Source organism: Boleophthalmus pectinirostris, unplaced genomic scaffold, assembly GCF_026225935.1.
Source record: "Boleophthalmus pectinirostris isolate CB_2022bp ecotype Guang Dong unplaced genomic scaffold, ASM2622593v1 HiC_scaffold_2373, whole genome shotgun sequence".
In the NCBI taxonomy this organism is placed as follows: domain Eukaryota; kingdom Metazoa; phylum Chordata; class Actinopteri; order Gobiiformes; family Gobiidae; genus Boleophthalmus; species Boleophthalmus pectinirostris.
Window position 1 is genome coordinate 518 of NW_026571217.1, and position 22087 is coordinate 22604.

General features: G+C 39.3%; 1 protein-coding gene across 1 annotated transcript; it reads right to left on the bottom strand.

Annotated features, from left to right (window-relative positions):
- Positions 1–491: 491 nt before the first annotated feature.
- On the bottom strand, positions 492–21583 carry LOC129410814 (E3 ubiquitin-protein ligase RNF14-like; the record flags this gene model as incomplete). Its single annotated transcript, XM_055159699.1, has 8 exons — positions 21522–21583; positions 19473–19551; positions 18673–18879; positions 15193–15364; positions 6228–6358; positions 3334–4017; positions 1295–1373; positions 492–701 (listed from the first exon to the last, which is right to left on the bottom strand). Coding segments are annotated over exons 3-8 (1483 nt in total), but the record flags the coding sequence as incomplete, so codon positions are not given.
- Between the last annotated feature and the right edge of the window lie 504 nt (positions 21584–22087).

Genomic DNA, 22087 nt, shown 5'->3' on the forward strand with positions numbered 1-22087 from the left:
TCACTGAATAAAAATACTGAAAAAATATATTAGTAGTACAAAAATTATTTCAATATTTTTTTTCTTGGGCTTTCCTACCTTGAAGGCCCTGAGCCCTCTATAAGAAATCATCCCGAGTTTGCGTCAAACATTTTGTATGTGGAGAACTAACAAAGCAAAATCCTGTTTGTTAAACAAGAGGTACAGAAGACAAACAGACTGAGCTGCACTTTCTTGTTGGACTGGCTTTATAGCAACATCACGTCTTGGTCGCTTTGTAGTGGAAGGTGTTTCTAGGCGAACAGCCAGTGCCTATTGCTTTGGTGTTGACATTTTAAATTTGTAATCAAGGTTGAGTGAGGGATCGGGATTTTGTTTTGTTGGCACAAAATGTTCACTGAAGATTTCTTAGGCGGTCAAGGGTTACCTTTTTTGTCTTGTCTGTGTATCAATACTGCCCATCACCTTCGCCTTCCACTATTTTTCAATTCCGTTCAAACAGCAGAACGCACCTTTTGTCTCTGGGATCTGTACGTAGGCTTCATGGGGCCCCTGTTGCCTCTCGTCTTCGGGGGGGGTGGGGGTGTAGCAGGGCTCAGAGCCGTGGTAGGTTTTGTTACAGAGGACACAGAAGGCGAAGCTGCAGACGGAGCACTGGGCCATGGAGTTGGAGTCTGAGAGGACAGGAGAGGCACAGGAGGGCCGGGGGCAGTACACCACATCTGACACAAACACACACACAGCAGAAGAGAGTCAAGAGGAGGGAGGTACAAAGGAACAAGGATACTAATTGATTTTAAGATTTCATTGTTTGTTTTTAAAGCTTTGAATGGACTGGCCCTGTGTCAACATCTCAGACCTCATTCAAATTTACTCCACTGCGCGCTCTGAGGTCTGAGGGCCAGCTCCACCTCGTGGGACCTAAAACGAGACTTAAAATCAGGGGAGACAGGACCTTCTCTGTGTTCAGCCCCAAACCCTGGAACACTCTGCCCTCCCCATGTCCCAACAGCCCCCACAGTGGAGAGTTTTAAGTCTTGTCTTAAGACCCACTTTTATTCTCTGGCTTTTATTTATTTGACTTATTTACTGCTATTTTATGATTTTTATGGTTTTGCTTTTATTTGACAGGTTTTATTGTTTGAGGACTAGTACAACCACATTTTAGCAATTTACATTTTGGTTGTCTTCATTTTATGATCTCTGTGCAGCACTTTGGTTTTATTTGTAAAATGTGCTATAAAAATAAAGTGGATTTGGATTTGGATATCGAAATGATTTTTTTTTTAGATATGCAAAATTTTGAGTATTTTACCAGGCATAGATTCGAGAGTGGACTGAAGCAGGAGGCGGTCGTAGCGGCTGAACAGCTCTTCACCGACAAGACTCCTCACCTAAAAAAATGAAAATAAATTAGAGACGACAGTGGCGCATTGGTGGAGCAGTGGTTCCCCAACATCAAGGCCTGTGGATGGACCTTCTGAGAGGCTTTGACTGTAAAGAGCATTACAAATATAAGGAGTTATTACAATTAATGATTAAAGGTGCACTGTAAACCTTTCTGGTGGAGGGTCTGTCATCTGCTTGTCTCTGTGGAGATATTTTTGCTTTGTCTAGAATGTTTATGCCTTCGCAGCTTTGACCCAAACAGCATGGTGGGCGAGTCTGTTGTATCCAGCGCCACGTGGCTGCAGGATCCGGATGGCTGCTTGCCTACATTAGGTCAACTCAAATTCCCTACCCTCCCTGGTTGCAAGTCTAGTCATCTGTACTGTGTTTTGACTATGTGCTGATGTCGTGGAGGTGCTTTTTTTTTTTTCTTATTGGTTCTGTACTATTCCTCCGTAAAAGGGCATAGTATGAAACCACAGCCAAATCACGTGACCATTCTGAGGAAGAGCGCAAGGAGCAGTCCAAACCATCAGGGATGAAAACAAACTCTTGTTCTGAAAAAAGACCAAATGAACCTCACTGGACTAAAATTTCAGGGTAATTTTTTTTGTTTTTAAACACAAAAAGTGTTATTTTAACAATTTGAAAGTTAAATGGGGGTTGGAGTTGGGGTTACTTGCCAGAGTTGATATGGTTGAAGTTAAGTCAACTTCCCCGAGTGTTAAACAGGCAGACAGTCTGGAATTTTGGACATTGGCTCACTAGGTAATGAAGTCCAGAGTGTTGGAGACGTGTGGAGACACTTTTTAAAATATTCCATCCAGTCCTTGTATTTGCAGAGGTCGCTGTTAGACTAGTGCATGTCAATGGCCATAGTTCTCTGTTTCTGCCACTCCTCTACCCACTCCACAAAACACCCCAAACAAATCTATTATTACACCAGACTGTCCATGTAAATGTCTGTGTCGATAGAATAATGTTTGAAATAAAACTAACCTTGCATCGCATGAATTGTTGCATGTTGAGGAACTATTTTCTCAGCAGCAGTGGTATTTTACTTTGCCAGTAAGATAGGTGCTCGGTGATATCAGTCCGCCGCTGCCAAGCTTTCTATCAGGAAGTACAACTCACTGCTGCTGCTCAGACAGAAATCCTTCAAATACAAGGTTGGTTTTACTTCTAAAATTATTCTATCAACACAGACATTCACATGGACAGTCGGGTGTTTTGTGGAGTGGGTAAGACTGTTTTTAGTGGCAGGAGAACTATGACCATTGACATGCACTAGTCTAGCACCAGCGACCTCTGCAAATACAAGGACTGGATGGAATATTTCAAAAAGTGTCTCCACACGTCTCCAACACTCTGGCTCACTAGGAAATGAGGTCGTATGTCCAAAATTCTGGACTGTCCCTTTAATCCATAAATTTTCCCTTAGTGTTAATTTGGCTCCTCCCACCCACCACTTCAAACTCCTGTGAAAAAAAAAAAAAAAAAAAAAAGTTTGAACCAGTTTTGTTCAAAATTTCATCTTAAATTAGCTAAAATAAAGTATAAAAATAAAACACCTCTGTGTGTTGTTTAGCTAACTTAGTATAACCCTATAAAGTGTTATCTGTTTACTCTCAAAATATTAATATAACTCTTGATTTCGGGGTTAAACAGGAACTTTGGGCCAGTCTTACTAAGTTAACATTTCCTAAAATGTTAAATTAACTCTAGAACAGACTGGACTCATACAAACCCTGAGAAAATAATAAAATTGATTCTGTGAGAGTCAGTTTTACATTCTAGACAAAGCAGTAACATCTCCATGGAGACAAGCATGCATCAAAACTGAAAATTTCCCATAAGCATGACAGAATTTGACATTTCTTGAACATTGTGGTATCAAAATTAGTATTTTGACTTTTCGTTAGTTTGAAATGGAGTTTAAAATGTGAGTATGGTGACAGCACTAACCTGTGCCGGTGTGGGGGTAGCTTTGCAGTCAGTCTGCGCACACGTCACATCTGTCACTTTTCCATTTTGGATTTGAAATTTACAAAAGTCTGCGAGACAACGACGACAAAAAACATGGCCACATTCGATGATCTGAACGCACTCCGAGCCGAGCCAACTCTCAAAGCAGACTCCGCATTCAAACTGCTCTTTGAAAAACGCCTTCTCTTTCTGAGCAGCGTCATGGATCAACAGCTGGGACATGAGCTTTTGTCCCGGAGTAAGAGAAAGAGGAATTTGTGCCTCCAATCTGGCAACCTCTGAGCCTCCTCCATCCCAGTTTGCAGCAGATTCCTCCAAAGTCAAATCTTTTTCATCAGATTTGTCCAAGTTTGTACTGGATTCATCTGAGGGTATTTCCAACATATCAGTGATCTGAGCTTCCAATCTGGCAACCTCTGGAACTCTTCCATCAAAGTTTATAGCAGATGCAGTTTTTAATTTGTTTTCTTCCAAACTCAAGTCTTTATCATCAGATTTACCCAAGTTAGATCCATTTACTCCATCTGAATCTATCTCCAGTATGTCAGTGATTCCGAGAAAGCCTAAAGTCTCATATTTGAGGAACTGGGCCCAGGAGAAAAGCACAACAGCGCCCCCTGTGGTCTGGTACAGGTCAGTGAGATGAGCAGTGAGTGAGGACAGCTGAGGAAACAAAAGAGAACATTAGAAAATAAAAAGAATAAGTGCACGAGTATAGTTTTTATATGATACAGTGAGGCGTGCATGAGGTGACGAAACAATACAAACCTGACCACCACCTGTAGATGTTATTGCTTTGCACAGAAAGTTCCGTGTATATTAGTGACCTCCCTCAGTGCTGTCCTACTGTTAATGTTCAAATGTACACTGATGATGAGCTGGGTCTAGTTTTTGATGGACACTGGTGGAGCTCCGCATTACAGCTCATTCATAAGAGTCCCATTTGTCCCCTGTATTGGACTGGGACGAGGTGTGGGAGAGTATTAGCCTGTCCTCCAGGAATCCTGATCACCAACAAATCCATTATAATTGTGCACATCGGTTATATTTAACTCCCAAAAAACTGTATGTTATGAAGAGAATTACAGATTCCTTATGTAAATTATGCTCTTTAAGTCACATTGGCACATTTAAACATATGTTTTGGGAGGGATTTCTAGAGGCAGGTTTCATGTAAACTTTCTTTACCATTTGATGTTCTAGTACCCTGTTCACCGGACGTGTTGATATTAAATAATCTCTCACAGGTCAAACTTAAAGTGGCCAAATGAAGGATCTTGTTGTCAGGCCTCACGGCAGCTAAGAAAATGGTTTATCTATCCATGCTTGGTCGTTAATGTTTCTGGATATTGCCCAGTCAGAATTTTCTATAGCCAGGGTGCACAGGGCCAAGAGTGACACAATTACCCTATGGCATGTTTTCATCATGCGTCTCCCAACAACTTTGTAGCAGACCTTTTCTTGGGTGAAGCTTTGGACTGGGGTGGGAGGTTGTTGTTGTTTTTTTTTTGTTTTTGTTTAAAAAAAAAAAAAAAACTTGGATTGTGACTATGTATGTATCGTATGCAAACTGTACTCGTGATTATTTCAAGAATTACAGAACTCATGAATGTACAGTCATTGATTTAGTGTGATTAAGCAGCATTTCAATAAAAAATAAAAGTTGATAAAAAAAAATGTATTTGTTTTTATTTACCATTTGTGCCTGTCTGACTTTAATACAGTTTAAAGTTCTGTTCAGATGTCATTATTCACAAACAAGACTAACCCAGATCTTTCCCTCTGTTGTGGATGTTTGTGACAGGTGTGGGGTGTGTGACCTTGTAATCTCACACATATGTTTTTTCTTTGCCCAGCCTTGACGACCTTTGGCAGATTTACTTTAATACGTTGTCCAAGGTGTTGTCAAAAACAATGTTTCTTTGTATGTAGCTATCTTTGGTCTTCCAGAAGACTTCTCTCACTCTTAAATTTTAATTTAATTAAAATTTACTTTATTTAATTTTAATTCATTTTTAATGTATTAAATTTTAATTCATTTTAATTTAATTAATTTATTATTTATTTTTATATTTATTTATTTATTCATATTAGTAGTAGTATATTTTTTATCATTCTATTACTATTATATTGTATGACGCTACTCATGTTTCTTGACTGATTTGTTTTTGTTAGTTAACTTTACAAGTTATGTTTTATCTGCATAAAAATGAAAAACAGTGTGTGTACGTGTTGTTTGAATGACATATCTATATGTGTTTGCACATGAATAAAAACATATGAAACCTAAATGTATGCTGATGATACTGTGTTGTATGGATTTGCAAAAACAGCTGCTCAGGCTGGTGAACATCTGAGTCCGGCCTCACAGCACGTCTCAGAATGACTTAGAGGGTCACATTTGACTTTGAATGTAAAAAAACAAAAAAATTGTTTCTCTTTGTTTTTCGGTGTGTACACAAACAAAAAAACTGTGACTTTGAAGTGACTGTTGGCTGTTTGAATGTTCTCATTGTGAATAAAGTTTAAAACCTTGGCCTCATACTGAATGAAAATGTCAAATTTTATCAGTCACACAAAATTCTTAGCGGAGAATATTAAAATTATTCTCAATTACTTTCGTTTTATACGTAAAGATCTAACGCTCCAGACTTCAAAACTACTCATGAATGCAATGATCTTCGCGCATCGATCTTATTGTATCACCTTGTGGTCCCAGGCCTCCTCATCCACACTGAAACCTCTGTTCATTTTACAAACTGACCCTTAACGGCCTTGACAAAAAGCCCAGACACCAGCACCACTGCAACATTTTAAAGAAACAGAACTTAAACAGAGCATTACTCACTGGAATATTGTGGTAAGTTCTGTACCTGCTTTGGGGTGAGCCAGGAGCAGCTGAGCATGAAGGCAGGAGGAGAGCATGATGGGTAATCCTCAGGCAGGTCAAAGGTAAGGCACAGAGGCGGGAGAGAAGTGATTTCGTAATTGCTCAGTGTGTCATCTAAAAGATAAACAAAGATCTGATCATAAAAGTCTGATACATTTGGAAAATATGGTTCAGGCCTGTCACAGTAATTACTATAATGATGTAGTGTTTAATAAATAAAAGATACACAATCCTTCACAACCTTTTGATACTTTCATGTTTCATACAATGTTGACATCCTCTCAGATAAGGGACAAGAGACAGTTGTTTTTTTATTGTCTTGTACTATTTGCCTTTTGTACTATTTACCATTTGCACTAGAGCCACATAAAAAAGTGCCTTCTGTTCTGCACTAAACTATCTGCTGCTTTTATTACTGCTCCTAATACTTGATCTGAAATCATAATAGCAGCTGTTCAATACCTTCAGTGAACATGTGAAACCACTGGAGGTGGCAAGAGGTGGAGATAGACTTCAGAAATGAAATCAGAGAGAAGCTTTCTGGATTCATAAATTAAGAGCATGTGAACATCCTGGTGTGAAGGAGGACTTTGTCTTGCTTTTTTATAAATACTTTTTATAAATATATTTTTACAAATTACTTTTTTTTTCATTATTTGTATTTGTATTAAAAAGATACACACACACACACACACACAGACATCTGTGTGTGTGTGTGTATTTATTTGTACCGATTTCTTTTTTGCCTGTGCCATGTCTTGTGCTGTATGTCTTGCAGCTGTCCTGTTTACCTCTAATCAACATCTGTCCCTGCCGTTTGTTGCTGTGTATTTTAAAAGCCACGCTCATGCCTTACATTTTGAACTAAGCTCTGATGAAACATGTTGGCTTTGCCCCTTTAAATAAAGACCTTTTAACTCTACTTTTCCTCCTGCAACATTTACTTCTTTGGAGCGCCTGGATTTCATTGTCAAATTTTTTTTAGTTTTTTTTTCCAAGAGCACCCTCTAGCGCCCCCTACCTTTTCTCACTGATTGGAACACCTGTGAGGAACTTGAACTGCACTGTACACTAGTGTTTTTTATCTTTATTTATTTATGGTCACTGTAGTGGTTAGAGATGATGTCATTTGTTGTGTCTGTTCACATAAGGGTCCAATCAAGTAGTAACGGAGGGAAACGGGCAGATTTTTTACATTCAAATAGCTCTTATTCAGAAACTAGAGGGACTATTGAAATAAGTAAGGTAATGTATGAAAGAGTTACACTCCAACAAGGTAAAGTTAAACCTGTGATATTCTTTCACGTTGTTGACAAAAAATTTAAAAACTAATGTCGGTAACGGAGGGAATGAAATATGCAGCATATTTTGGTCAATAAATCCAAACAGTGATAACTAGCGGTTCTCACTTACATATCCATAACAAACTGGTTTGAAGATTTGCTTCATATAGTTTTCTACCATATGGTACAAGATTAGATTGAAAAACCTGTTACTTTTTGAGTCATGAGATTTTTTATTAAGAAAGGTCATGGTAACGGAGGGAAAAGTAACGGAGGGAAAATTGTGCAAACAAGTAGAAGGTGCAGGATTTTACATCGTTTGTCGCTTTTTTCTTCCGAATACTTTAATATTACTTCAAAATGAAAGGAAACTATTTCTATAAAATATGTCAGTCCTTCCTTTTAACATTTTAAATACATGTTTTTTGAAAAATCATGTACCTTCATCAACAGTTCAAAGATGGAATAACACAAGATATGATGAAATACATCCATTTATTGACATGATTTGCAGGTCTTTGAAATTTGGGAAATAATTTTTGTTCCATGTTTCATACATGGTCTGTTTAAAACATATGGAACTTTAGAACTAAAAATGGTACAGAAAAAAACTGTTTCATAAACTAGAGTACATATGTATCTGTTGAATACATTTTTATATCAGATGCATTAACTTGAATTTTTGGCCTTGCTGTTGTTTACTTCTGCTTGACCGGGCCCATAAATGTTGTCATTTAATATTTGTCTGGTCTTGTCTACAAATGTGACAGAGAAATGTAATTTTGATTTCTTTGTATGATCAGTACATGTGAAGAATTTATAATAAAGCAAACTATGAACTTTGTAAAACTTTGGGGCAGGAAAGCTACTTGGATACAAAAAATGTGCAGAATTGTCCTTTTGGTGTCTTCAGTGAAGGGACCAGTCTCAAATACAAAGTACAAAAAACTGAAGCACTCAAAAAGTACAAATGATTAAAAGTCTTTAATAGCACATGGCAGATAAAGTTAAAATCACAACAACGTGTTTCAACCCTTCGGCCTTCATCAGGGCGAACTGCAGATGGAGATCACAGTGCACATTTAAAGTTATAGGTGGAGGTCACATGTTCACAGTGGGTTGGTTCACAGTCCCCTGGTGCATGATGGGACATGTAGACTGAACAGACTTTAGTTACAAGCTATTTAAGTTCAAATATAATACAAGATATAAATAGTACAAATCCCAACAACCAGTACATAGAAAGATACATAGTATCATCTTGTACTTTTTGAGTGCCTCAGTATTTTTTCTACTTTATATATGAACTTTGAACTTTGATAAAGCAGTTTTAAAGCCTCCAGAGCATCAGCGTTGACTTGTTGCACATGAAAATAGAACATTTTACAGAAATCAACTGACTTTATGTCATATTTAAAATGCAAAACTTTTCCCAATTCTCCATTGACATGAATGAGATTCCTGTTTAACTGGAAGAACTCACTGCAAACAACAAAAACCTGCATTTTAACAATGTTCATTTGAACTTCTTCTATCTGTAGTAAATATTATTGGTCTGAAGAATATTGTCATGTGAATCTCAGAATGATTAAAAATGTCCTTAAATTAGAAAGTCATGTGACTGAAATCCACAAACAGAGGCTTATTATTACAACACATTCATTATACTTATACCTGATACTGCAGACAGCACGAGTCATGTTTGTGCTTGTCTCCATGGAGATGTCATTACATCCTCGATATAATGTTCCAAAATATGGCATTAAACTTCTCTTTTTCCATGAAGACAAACCGTTAATGCCAATCAGGTCTGTTACAAGTCAGATCTGTGGCGAAGCGACTCCTCACACAGTAAAATAAGAATGTAGAAGAAAGCAGATTTTCACAAGCTCTTGTTCGACTTAAAAAAAAGAGAATGAATTCCAGACAAAGTAATGCGAGCAGAAAAAAGTTGCATAGTGTCCCTTTAATGTCCTGATGTGTCAGCCAGTGACAGCTTCACCGTTACCATGACAACGGCAGTACGGCTGTCTGGGTACCACCTGACTTGGGACGTGCGCGTGCACCAGGAAGAGAGTTCAAAAGCGTCGTAACGTGGATGTGTAATTTATTTAAGTTACTGTTTAAGTTACGCACAAAGATTGAACGCCGCAACATAAACATGACATACACTTTTTAGGCAAAACTAGTGCTTAAAAGATAACAATAGCTGAATTAGTTTATTCTTTTACCTTGTTTTAGTACGACAGTGAAGTGCGCCGGGAGCTCCACGCACACTCGGAACTCCCCGGAAGACTTCGACTCATTCCGGACAAACTCCTCCGGATCGAATATGCTGACAAGAGCGAGGATTTCATCTTGTTGTTCATCCAAATCTGAGCTCATAACGTGACAAAAACTTGCTTCAAATGGTTCAACTGTTCCGCATGAGCCTCACTTGTGCATAAAAAGCCGGCGTGAGTGTTTGTCCTGTGCGCTCAGGTTGTGGGGCAGTAGAGGCGCTCCTCCCGTGACGCGCGCGCTCCAGCTGACTCATGTTTGTGATGTAAGAGTCCAATAAAACCAGTAACAACCACAGACTGCAAAGAATCAGAATAAAAACACACACACAACTATAGTAACAACAATCTGATAGAAATGAGAAAGACGTCCGTACACCATCACCACAACAGAGACTACTTCAAAATGAAAACTAACTTACTCACACACTAACCAAGTAACTAAGTAACTATAACTAAGGAACCATAAGTAACTAACCAAACAAGTAATGAAGTAACGAACTAACTAATTAAGTAACTAAGTAAGTAACCAACCACCAACTGACTAACCAACCAAGTCACTAACAATAAATAAGGAACTATAACTCACCCACTCACTCGGAGTCTGAAGTGTCAGTTTGTTTCTCTTCACATGGAGATGATACATCAGAGAAGTGATCAGCAGTGGGTGGAATAAAGTCCATTACAGGCAGTGTTGAGGAGTAACAGATTACATGTACCGGCGTTAAGTAATCAGAGTACAAATTATGAGTAACTGTATTCAGTTACAGTTACTGTTTCAATGAGTGGTAATTGGATTACAGTTACTTTGCTGAAATAAGTGGATTACAAGGCGGTATTTTCCTGTTTTCACATTCTGTGCTACATCCCATTTATTTATATTTTATTTATTTATTAATTCCACTCATTGCCGGAAACCCACACAGAACACGGCAGTAGGAGCGATGTAAACGTCATGTTCACGTTGGCGGAGTCAGTCACACAATGGACGAGTTCGAAGAGCCAGTAAAACAGAGGCAGCAGTGCTGACATCTATGGCATGTTTCTCTTTCAATAAAGGCAGTCTGACCAGAAGCACTGCCTTTTCAGCCTCAACTTGTAAACGAGCAGCAGCAATAGAAGAATTTAAACTTTTCATGACTAAATAACTGCTTTTTACAAAGTAAAATTAGTTCAGTGAAAGTTCAATAAAGCTGAACAAATCTTTTGTAAGCAAATTCTACTGTACACTGATTGAAGAAAATTACCCTCCTTTACTTCATTCCCTTACGTTAGTGTCCATCTCAATCAGCTGAAGTCCGTAGCATAGATCTGTGTCCAAACTTTCTACACGGTCAGTCTGTGCAGTGTCCTTCACCACAGCCACCTCTGCACATGCTCCCATCTCTGTCCTCGTCCAAACCAATGCCACTTTGCTGCCTTTCCTGTAGCAACCAAACGCAGCTCTCAGAGCCAGACTGCAGTGTGGTGAGTGGTGCCAGTCAATCCACTTCAGCTTGTTGTCTTCTGAGGAGTCTTTTGACTAATACAGGGGCAGCCACGAGGATGCAAATTTTAAAAGGTATTTCTGACGCGTGTTTCCATAGAAATGAGCCCAAAACTCCAGTAAAAGCTCAAATATTCCTTTAGTTTAGCATGAGCTGTGAACACGGTCAAAAGACTGCTCCTCATCAATCTGCAACACCTGTATTGTCTAACTAGAGGTCTTCAATCAGCAGCAACTCACAGAAAACAAAGACACAGCGCCACACAGTGGCCGGAGGTGCATTTTGGCTGCTACAGTCATACTGTGAAACATTCCATGGCATACCTAAGATGTTTGTAGGTTTTATTTATTTATGACACAAGAAACAAAACATTAAATGCAGTGGGGGCCTAGCATGAGTCTAGCAGTAATATAGGGTGACCAAAAAATTCAAAACTGGGACACACCAGGTTGGGGTGTTGGTATAAATAAAATTGTAAAAATAGAGCATAACGTTGTCCATTCTTGACTCACTCGTGGCTCAGTATAGACTTTTGTTGGTGCAAGTCAAGTCCCAAGTCAAATACAGGCAAGTCCAAGTTGAGTCTCGAGTCACTGGCTCATAAGTCCAAGTCAAGTTCAAGTCGTCTGCTTTGAGCTTCAAGTCATTTCAATCTTCAGATTTTTAAGCTAAATTGTACTTAAAAGTTCATGGTGTATTTATATATGAGTATTTATAGAAGAACTGTATAAATGGAATTTTTTCCTTTTTAAAAGTCTTTCAAGATCTGAGTGTGAATCATTAGGGTCAGAACAGCAAGAATTCAGATTTAAAAGTGCTAAATAACAATTATTTTGTCAGGTAGTCTGCACTGAAATGGAAGGATCATGTTCTATGTAATTCTATGTAGTACTGTATATTACTATATTTGTACTGTATTGTACTGTATATTATTGTTTTTGTAGGCCTGTACTGTAAGATAATACAGATATTATCGTATAGTACTTTATGTTACGGCATTGTACTGTATATTACTGTATTGTACTGTATGTTACTGCACTGTACTGAGTATTACTGTGTTGTACTGTGTATTACTGTGTATTGTACTGTATATTACTCTATTGTACTGTATGTTACTGCAGTGTACTATGTTTTACTGTATTGTATATGACTGTGTTGTACTGTATATTACTGTATTGTACTGTATAATTAATATTGAATTATTATAATCTAATATTCCTGTAAAATTCAGCACCGCATTTATCAAATGTAAAGAGAAAAGTATTTTCTAAAAACATATATTTTTAGGAGAAACATCAAGTCTTGTCAAGTCACAGGCTTCAAGTCCAAAATCCCACGTCAATGACCTTCAAGACGAGTCCCAAGTCTTAGTCCATTTTATCAAGTCAAGTCTCAAGTCCTAAAAATAGTGACTCAAGTTTGACTCGAGTCCAAGTCACGTCTTGCAAGTCCCCACCTCTGAGTAGTAGTAAAAGTAGGAATATTTATTGAACTTGTGGGGACTGTAATTAAAATATCCGGTAACTGTTGGGAGAAAATAAGTCTTTATTTGTATAGCATATTTTATAAACTAAAAGTGAAATAAATAAAAATAAAATAAATTCATTTAGATTAGTAGGGGGCCCATGTGAGGCTTCTTGCTCAAGGCCCCCAAATTTCTGTTGACAGGCCTGTCTGAAACCATCACATTTATGAATCTGAAAACCACCAGTACACTTAAAGAATGTTTCTGTAGGCTAATTTTGGTATAAACTTAATTTAAACAAGAAAGTGCATTAGATATAATTGACAATGTCCAAGTAAATGAATGTATAATTGTGAAAGGCACCCCGGTGGTGTTAAAGGGGGGTGGTGGGAGTGAGATAGGACACTGGTCTTGGGAGCCATGGGAATAAAGGGCAGGAGAATTTGAAGTGGTCAGAAGTGGGTGATTTGCTCAAACATCTCCAGCAAAACATACGGTGGCAACGGGTGCAGGTCATACGGTTACATCCTTCAATTTTCTGAAAATCATAAAAAAATATCTATATTATATCAAGTGAAGTGAATGTGTTTTGTTTGTCTATCTAATCTATCTATTCATCTCTCTTTATCTGTCTCTTATCTGCACTACTGGTCAAAAGTTTTAGAACACCCTCATTTTTCCTGTTATTTATTGCAATTCAAGTCGTGCAAGTCCAATGAAGAGCTTTAAAATGGTTAATGGTCACATTTTTCTACAGCGCTTTTCCACCTTCAAGGCACTCAAAGCGCTTTACAACAAAGAACCACTCACCCATTCACCCATTCACACACACATTCACACACCAGTGTACGCAAACACTGTGGGCAAGGTGGGTTAAGTGTCTTGCCCAAGGACACAACGACAGCATTCATCTGTGGGAGCTGAAATCACACCAGCCAACCTGTGGGTCAGTGGATCTGACCGCTCAACCTGTGATGTTTATATTGAGAGCTGGATTCGAACCGCCAACCTTTAGATCAGTGGGCGAATGCTCTACCAACTGAGCCCCAAGCTTAATCAGCCTTGAAAGCTGGTGCTACTATTTCCTACAGATGTTCCAACCTTTCTTGATCACTTCCATCCCCCTCTGTGTGCATAAAAGCAGTGTTAAAACACACTGTTGTACCAGACCCTCATGAGCATCAGGTCTACAGTATTGTACTGCACAAAGTAGTGTGTTGCTACAAAAATGGCAAGAAAAAGGTGATTAACAATGGAAGAGAGACAGACCATCATAACACTTAAAAATGTAAGTCTTTCGTACGGGAAAATGCAAAGAAAGTCAAGGTGTCAGTGAGTACAATTTTCAAAAGGCACTATAGGGGAAACTCTGACAGGAAGCACTCTAGCAGACCCAAAGCCACAACTCAATCAGAGGACAAGTTTCTGAGAGTTAACTGCTTGCATGATAGGCAGCTCACAGGACAACAGTTTCAAACACAGCTTAAGAGTGGTCGAAGTAAGCAAGGTTCAGTTTCAACTGTGAAGAGAAGACTTCAAGCTGCAAGTTTGACAGGAAGAGTTGCAGCAAGAAAGCCACTGCCAAGACATCGAAATATGACAAAGAGACCCTCCTGGGCCACAAAACACCACCATTGGACTACTGAAGACTATTGAAGGTGTTATGGACTGACAAATCAAAATTTAAAATCTTTGGTTCATCACACAGGACCTTTGAGTAGGTGAGAGGATGGATCCACAGTGTGTGACATCGACTGTCAAACATGGAGGAGGAAGTGTGATGGTCTGGGGCTGTTTTACTGGATCTAGGGTCTGTGACTTGTACAGAGTTAGTGGCACACTGAACCAAAACAGCAACCACATGCAGTACCCTCTGGTATAATGCCTGGTGGGACAGAGGTTCAGCTTACAGCAAGATATTGACCCAAAACACCTCAGGAAAAAAGAACAAAATGATAAAGCTTGACAACATGGAGTGTCCAGACTTAAACCCCATCGAGCTGGTTTGGGATGAACTGGACAGAAGAGTGAAGCAACTTACAAGTGCCACACATTTATGGAACTTCTGCAATAGACTTGGGAAGAACTTTTTGAAAAATATTTGACTTCTCTTGTAGAAAGAATGAGTCACAAGTGTGTTCAGCTGTTATATCTGCCAAAGGTGGACACTTTGATGAGTCAAATGTTCTTAGAATACATTTTCGTCTATAAACTGATTCCATGATTTCTTTTTCAACTCAAATTGCTTATTTGTTCTATGCTTTCATTTCAGAGTGCAATGACACAATAAACTGAATCATTTTCAATAAAAAAAAACTGGGAAAAAAAATTCTAAAATGTTCTAAAACTTTTGACCGGTATGTCTTTATCTGTTTTTTCTATATATGGCTGAAGCAGTGGGGGCAGTTCTTGGTGCTGTGTGTGTGGTTCTGACCTGGATGTGGGAGAAGCAGTGGGGGCAGTTCTTGGTGTTTTCCCTGATCCAGTCTGAGCTCAGCCAGTTCTCCAGGAACCCCAGAAATGCCTGTTTGCCGAACCTCTGCTTCAGGAGCTGCCGCTCGCTTTGTACCCAGTGGAGTAATCCTCCCACAGAGCCATCCTGCCCTCTGCACACAACACACACACAAAGTGCACTATGTATATTTTCTGATCTGTTATAATGTAGTTTCCTCATCAGAAACATACCAAGAGTTATGTTTTGTTTCACATATTTAACACACAAACCCTGCATATTTAGGATAGGTTCTTGTCTCAAAGAAGAGAACGCAGATACAGAGGAAGGACAAAAAAGGTAACCTTTGGCTACCTAAGAAATTATCCCAAGTTTGCAGTGAACATTTTGTATATGGAGCACCAACATAGCAAAATCCCATTTGTTAAGCGAGAGGTACAGAAGACAAACATGCCGAGCTTGCACTTTCTTGTTCTTGTGGTTTTACAGCAACATTACGTCTTGGTCGCTTTGCAGTGGAAGGTGTTTCTTGGCGAACAGCTGGTGCCTTTCACTTGGCGTTGACTTTTTAAATTCGTAATCAAGGTTGAGCGAGGGATCGGGATTTTGTTTTGTTGGCACTGCACATACAGTGAGGAAAATAAGTATTTGAACACCCTGCTAGTTTGCAAGTTCTCCCACTTAGAAATCATGGAGGGGTCTGAAATTTTCGTCGGTGCATGTCCACTGTGAGAGACATAATCTGAAAAAAAAAATCCAGAAATCACAATGTATGATTTTTAAAAACTATTTATTTGTATGATACAGCTGCAAACAAGTATTGAACACCTGAGAAAATCAGTGTTAATATTTGGTACAGTAGCCTTTGTTTGCAATTACAGAGGTCAAACGTTTCCTGTAGTTTTTCACCAGGTGTGCACACACTGAATTCTAGCTGATAGACAGGTGTTCAAATACTTACTTGCAGCTGTATCATACAAATAAATAGTTAAGAATTCATACATTGTGATTTCTGGATTTTTCTTTTTACAGTCCCTGACAAAAGTCTTGTCACTTATCCATTTTGTAGATCACAAAAGCTTATAACCTGACTTTAAATTCATCGATTGGTTTTAGAAATGTCTCATATGAAAAGCTAAAACCCTCCCAAATTATGCTCAATATAACTAAAATAAATTTGCTTCACTGAAGAAAGATTGATCATTTAATGAACACAGAAAGGTCAGATTTTGGCAAGACAAAAGTCTTGTGGCCTTGTCATATGATGCACCCAATCCTAGATTACAGCCTCACCTGTGATCAGTTACTGATCAATCAATTAATGGGTGTGTATAAAAAGAACCCAGCACACCAGACCTTCACATCAACTGCAACTTGACCTCTGACAACATGCCTAAGATCCACCCTGAGACCAAAGCATTAATTATCAAGAGGCTGAAGACCAGATCCACTGCTGAGGTGGTGACACCTTCAATGTGTCTCAGTGTCAAGTACAAAGAATAAGAAAAAGATCTGAAATGACTGAAGATGTTTTTGACAAGCCCAGGTCCGGCAGACCCCGCAAGACAACTGCTTGGGAGGACCGTTTGTTGATTTGAAAATCCAAGGCCCCTTTTCCACTGCAGCAGACTCCACCAGGCCTGGTCACCTCAAGTCCCTGTGTCAACCACAACAGTTTGTAGAATTCTGTCTTGAAATGGCCTCCATGGTCGAATCAGTGCACAGAAACCAGCACTAAACAAAAGGCAATTAAAAACCGTGTGGCATTTGCCAAGGTCCACAGCCTGCTAAAAGGATGGACACTGGAAAAGTGGCAGAAGGTGGATTTCTCAGATGAATCCTTGGTTGAATTACATCACAGCCGACACAAATATTGCAGGAGACCTACTGGAGCCCGCATGGATCCAAGATTCACCCAGAAAACAGTCAAGTTTGGTGGCAGAAAAATCATGGTCTGGGGTTATATCCAGTATGGGGGTGTACGAGACATTTGCAGGGTGGAAGGCAAATATCAATAGCCTAAAATATCAAGAAGTATTAGCTCCTCTTACATTCCCAACCATAAAAGGGCTCAAATTTTGCAGCAGGATGGTGCTCCATCACATACTTCTATCTCTACATCAAAGTTTCTCAAGGCGAAGAAGATGAAGGTGGTCCAGGACTGGCCAGCCCAGTCACCAGACATGAACATCATGGAGCAGGTCTGGGGTAGAATGAAAGAGGAAGCATGGAAGGCAAAACCAAAGAATCTTGAGGAACTCCGGGAATGTAAAAACTTGTAAAACTGCTTTCTTTGCTATTCCTGATGACTTCATCAACAAATTGTATGAATCATTGTCGAACCGCATGGATGCGTCCTTCAAGCTCATGGAAGTCATACAAGATATTAAATCTGGATCTCACAGCACCACTACTTCATTCACTGACGTTATGCAACATATTTTTGTATTTGAAGTAAATTATTTGTTCAATTTTCTGTAGGCGACAAAACTTTTGTCTTGCCAAAATCTGACCTTTCTGTGTTCATTAAATGATCAATCTTTCTTCAGTGAAGCAAATTTATTTTAGTTTATTGAGCATAATTTGGGAGGGTTTTAGCTTCATATGAGACATTTCTAAAACCAATCGATTAATTTAAAGTCAGGTTATAAGCTTTTGTTTCTACAAAATGGATAAGCGACAAGACTTTTGTCAGGGACTGTAGATTATGTCTCTCACAGTGGACATGCACGTATGATGAAAATTTCAGACCCCTCCATGATTGGGTAGAACAAGTGGGAGAACTTGCAAAAAAAGCAGGGTGTTCAAATACTTCTTTTCCTCACTGTACATGTTCTCTGCAAACTCTGGATGATTTCTTAGGCAGCCAAAGGTTTCCTTTTTTGTCTTTCCAGTGTATCAGTCCTGGCCATCGCTTTCGCTTTTCACTATTTTTCAATTCCGTTGGGAAGGGAAACAGTTTGAACGGAGGTTTGCAGTCACACACATCTGATTCCCTTTTGCATTTATGGAGTTCACAAACTTTCAAAGCCCATTTCTCCAGCTGTTTTCCGCTGTTAGGACATCCAACAACCACACGATTATGATGTCTGATTATGATATGATTCAAAAGCCTTGAAAAGATCGGCTTTGACAATAGACGCATCCCACTGGGAAATCAAACATGGTGGTTTGATGCTCACTTTTTCGGTCGGCCCTTCCCAGTATGCATTGCACAATGACCTGAAGTCTGAAATTCGGGATGTGTGTATAATAAAAAGTTGCTCAAACATGTGTAAATAAAACAAAACACAACTCCAGGTCTGATTTTGAGAAGGAAACAACATTCGAACATGGTTTAAAGCTCACAAGAGTTCATTCTGCATAATATTGTATCTTTAAAATACACTACAATTTAGATTTGAAATGAATTTTAAATGTATATACATGTTTACTTTGTGTGTACGAAAGAGCAGAAGTCACCTTTTGTCTTTGGGATCTGCGCATAGTCGTCGTGGGGCCTCTGTTGCCTCTCGTCTTCGGGGGTGGGGGTGTAGCAGGGCTCAGAGCCGTGGTAGGTTTTGTTACAGAGGACACAGAAGGCGAAGCTGCAGACGGAGCACTGGGCCATGGAGTTGGAGTCTGAGAGGACAGGAGAGGCACAGGAGGGCCGGGGGCAGTACACCACATCTGACACAAACACACACACAGCAGAAGAGAGTCAAGAGGAGGGAGGTACAAAGGAACAAGGATAATAATTGATTTTAAGATTTCATTGTTTGTTTTTAAAGCTTTGAATGGACTGGCCCTGTGTCAACATCTCAGACCTCATTCAAATTTACTCCACTGCGCGCTCTGAGGTCTGAGGGCCAGCTCCACCTCGTGGGGCCTAAAACGAGACTTAAAATCAGGGGAGACAGGACCTTCTCTGTGTTCAGCCCCAAACCCTGGAACACTCTGCCCTCCCCATGTCCCAACAGCCCCCACAGTGGAGAGTTTTAAGTCTTGTCTTAAGACCCACTTTTATTCTCTGGCTTTTATTTATTTGACTTATTTACTGCTATTTTATGATTTTTATGGTTTTGCTTTTATTTGACAGGTTTTATTGTTTGAGGACTAGTACAACCACATTTTAGCAATTTACATTTTGGTTGTCTTCATTTTATGATCTCTGTGCAGCACTTTGGTTTTATTTGTAAAATGTGCTATAAAAATAAAGTGGATTTGGATTTGGATATCGAAATGATTTTTTTTTTAGATATGCAAAATTTTGAGTATTTTACCAGGCATAGATTCGAGAGTGGACTGAAGCAGGAGGCGGTCGTAGCGGCTGAACAGCTCTTCACCGACAAGACTTCTCACCTAAAAAAATGAAAATAAATTAGAGACGACAGTGGCGCATTGGTGGAGCAGTGGTTCCCCAACATCAAGGCCTGTGGATGGACCTTCTGAGAGGCTTTGACTGTAAAGAGCATTACAAATATAAGGAGTTATTACAATTTATTATGATTAAAGGTGCACTGTAAACCTTTCTGGTGGAGGGTCTGTCATCTGCTTGTCTCTGTGGAGATATTTTTGCTTTGTCTAGAATGTTTATGCCTTCGCAGCTTTGACCCAACAGCATGGTGGGCGAGTCTGTTGTATCCAGCGCCACGTGGCTGCAGGATCCGGATGGCTGCTTGCCTACGTTAGGTCAACTCAAATTCCCTACCCTCCCTGGTTGCAAGTCTAGTCATCTGTACTGTGTTTTGACTATGTGCTGATGTCGTGGAGGTGCTTTTTTTTTTCTTATTGGTTCTGTACTATTCCTCCGTAAAAGGGCATAGTATGAAACCACAGCCAAATCACGTGACCATTCTGAGGAAGAGCGCAAGGAGCAGTCCAAACCATCAGGGATGAAAACAAACTCTTGTTCTGAAAAAAGACCAAATGAACCTCACTGGACTAAAAACTGAAAGGTTAAAATTTCAGGGTAAAATGTGTTTGTTTATAACACAAAAAGTGTTAATTTAACTATTTGAAAGTTAAATGGGGGTTGGAGTTGGGGTTACTTGCCAGAGTTGATATGGTTGAAGTTAAGTCAACTTCCCCTAGTGTTAAACAGGCAGACAGTCTGGAATTTTGGACATTGGCTCACTAGGTAATGAAGTCCAGAGTGTTGGAGACGTGTGGAGACACTTTTTAAAATATTCCATCCAGTCCTTGTATTTGCAGAGGTCACTGTTAGACTAGTGCATGTCAATGGCCATAGTTCTCTGTTTCTGCCACTCCTCTACCCACTCCACAAAACACCCCAAACAAATCTATTATTACACCAGACTGTCCATGTAAATGTCTGTGTTGATAGAATAATGTTTGAAATAAAACTAACCTTGAATCGCATGAATTGTTGCATGTTGAGGAACTATTTTCTCAGCAGCAGTGGTATTTTACTTTGCCAGTAAGATAGGTGCTTGGTGATATCAGTCCGCCGCTGCCAAGCTTTCTATCAGGAAGTACAACTCACTGCTGCTGCTCAGACAGAAATCCTTCAAATACAAGGTTGGTTTTACTTCTAAAATTATTCTATCAACACAGACATTCACATGGACAGTCGAGTGTTTTGTGCAGTGGGTAAAACTGTTTTTAGTGGCAGGAGAACTATGACCATTGACATGCACTAGTCTAGCACCAGCGACCTCTGCAAATACAAGGACTGGATGGAATATTTCAAAAAGTGTCTCCACACGTCTCCAACACTCTGGCTCACTAGGAAATGAGGTCGTATGTCCAAAATTCTGGACTGTCCCTTTAATCCATAAATTTTCCCTTAGTGTTAATTTGGCTCCTCCCACCCACCACTTCAAACTCCTGTGAAAAAAAAAAAAAAAGTTTGAACCAGTTTTGTTCAAAATTTCATCTTAAATTAGCTAAAATAAAGTATAAAAATAAAAACACCTCTGTGTGTTGTTTAGCTAACTTAGTATAACCCTATAAAGTGTTATCTGTTTACTCTCAAAATATTAATATAACTCTTGATTTCGGGGTTAAACAGGAACTTTGGGCCAGTCTTACTAAGTTAACATTTCCTAAAATGTTAAATTAACTCTAGAACAGACTGGACTCATACAAACCCTGAGAAAATAATAAAATTGATTCTGTGAGAGTCAGTTTTACATTCTAGACAAAGCAGTAACATCTCCATGGAGACAAGCATGCATCAAAACTGAAAAATTTCCCATAAGCATGACAGAATTTGACATTTCTTGAACATTGTGGTATCAAAATTAGTATTTTGACTTTTCGTTAGTTTGAAATGGAGTTTAAAATGTGAGTATGGTGACAGCACTAACCTGTGCCGGTGTGGGGGTAGCTTTGCAGTCGGTCTGCGCACACGTCACATCTGTCACTTTTCCTTTTCCATTTTGGATTTGAAATTTACAAAAGTCTGCGAGACAACGACGACAAAAAACATGGCCACATTCGATGATCTGAACGCACTCCGAGCCGAGCCAACTCTCAAAGCAGACTCCGCATTCAAACTGCTCTTTGAAAAAACGCCTTCTCTTTCTGAGCAGCATCATGGATCAACAGCTGGGACATGAGCTTTTGTCCCGGAGTAAGAGAAAGAGGAATTTGTGCCTCCAATCTGGCAACCTCTGAGCCTCCTCCATCCCAGTTTGCAGCAGATTCCTCCAAAGTCAAATCTTTTTCATCAGATTTGTCCAAGTTTGTACTGGATTCATCTGAGGGTATTTCCAACATATCAGTGATCTGAGCTTCCAATCTGGCAACCTCTGGAACTCTTCCATCAAAGTTTATAGCAGATGCAGTTTTTAATTTGTTTTCTTCCAAACTCAAGTCTTTATCATCAGATTTACCCAAGTTAGATCCATTTACTCCATCTGAATCTATCTCC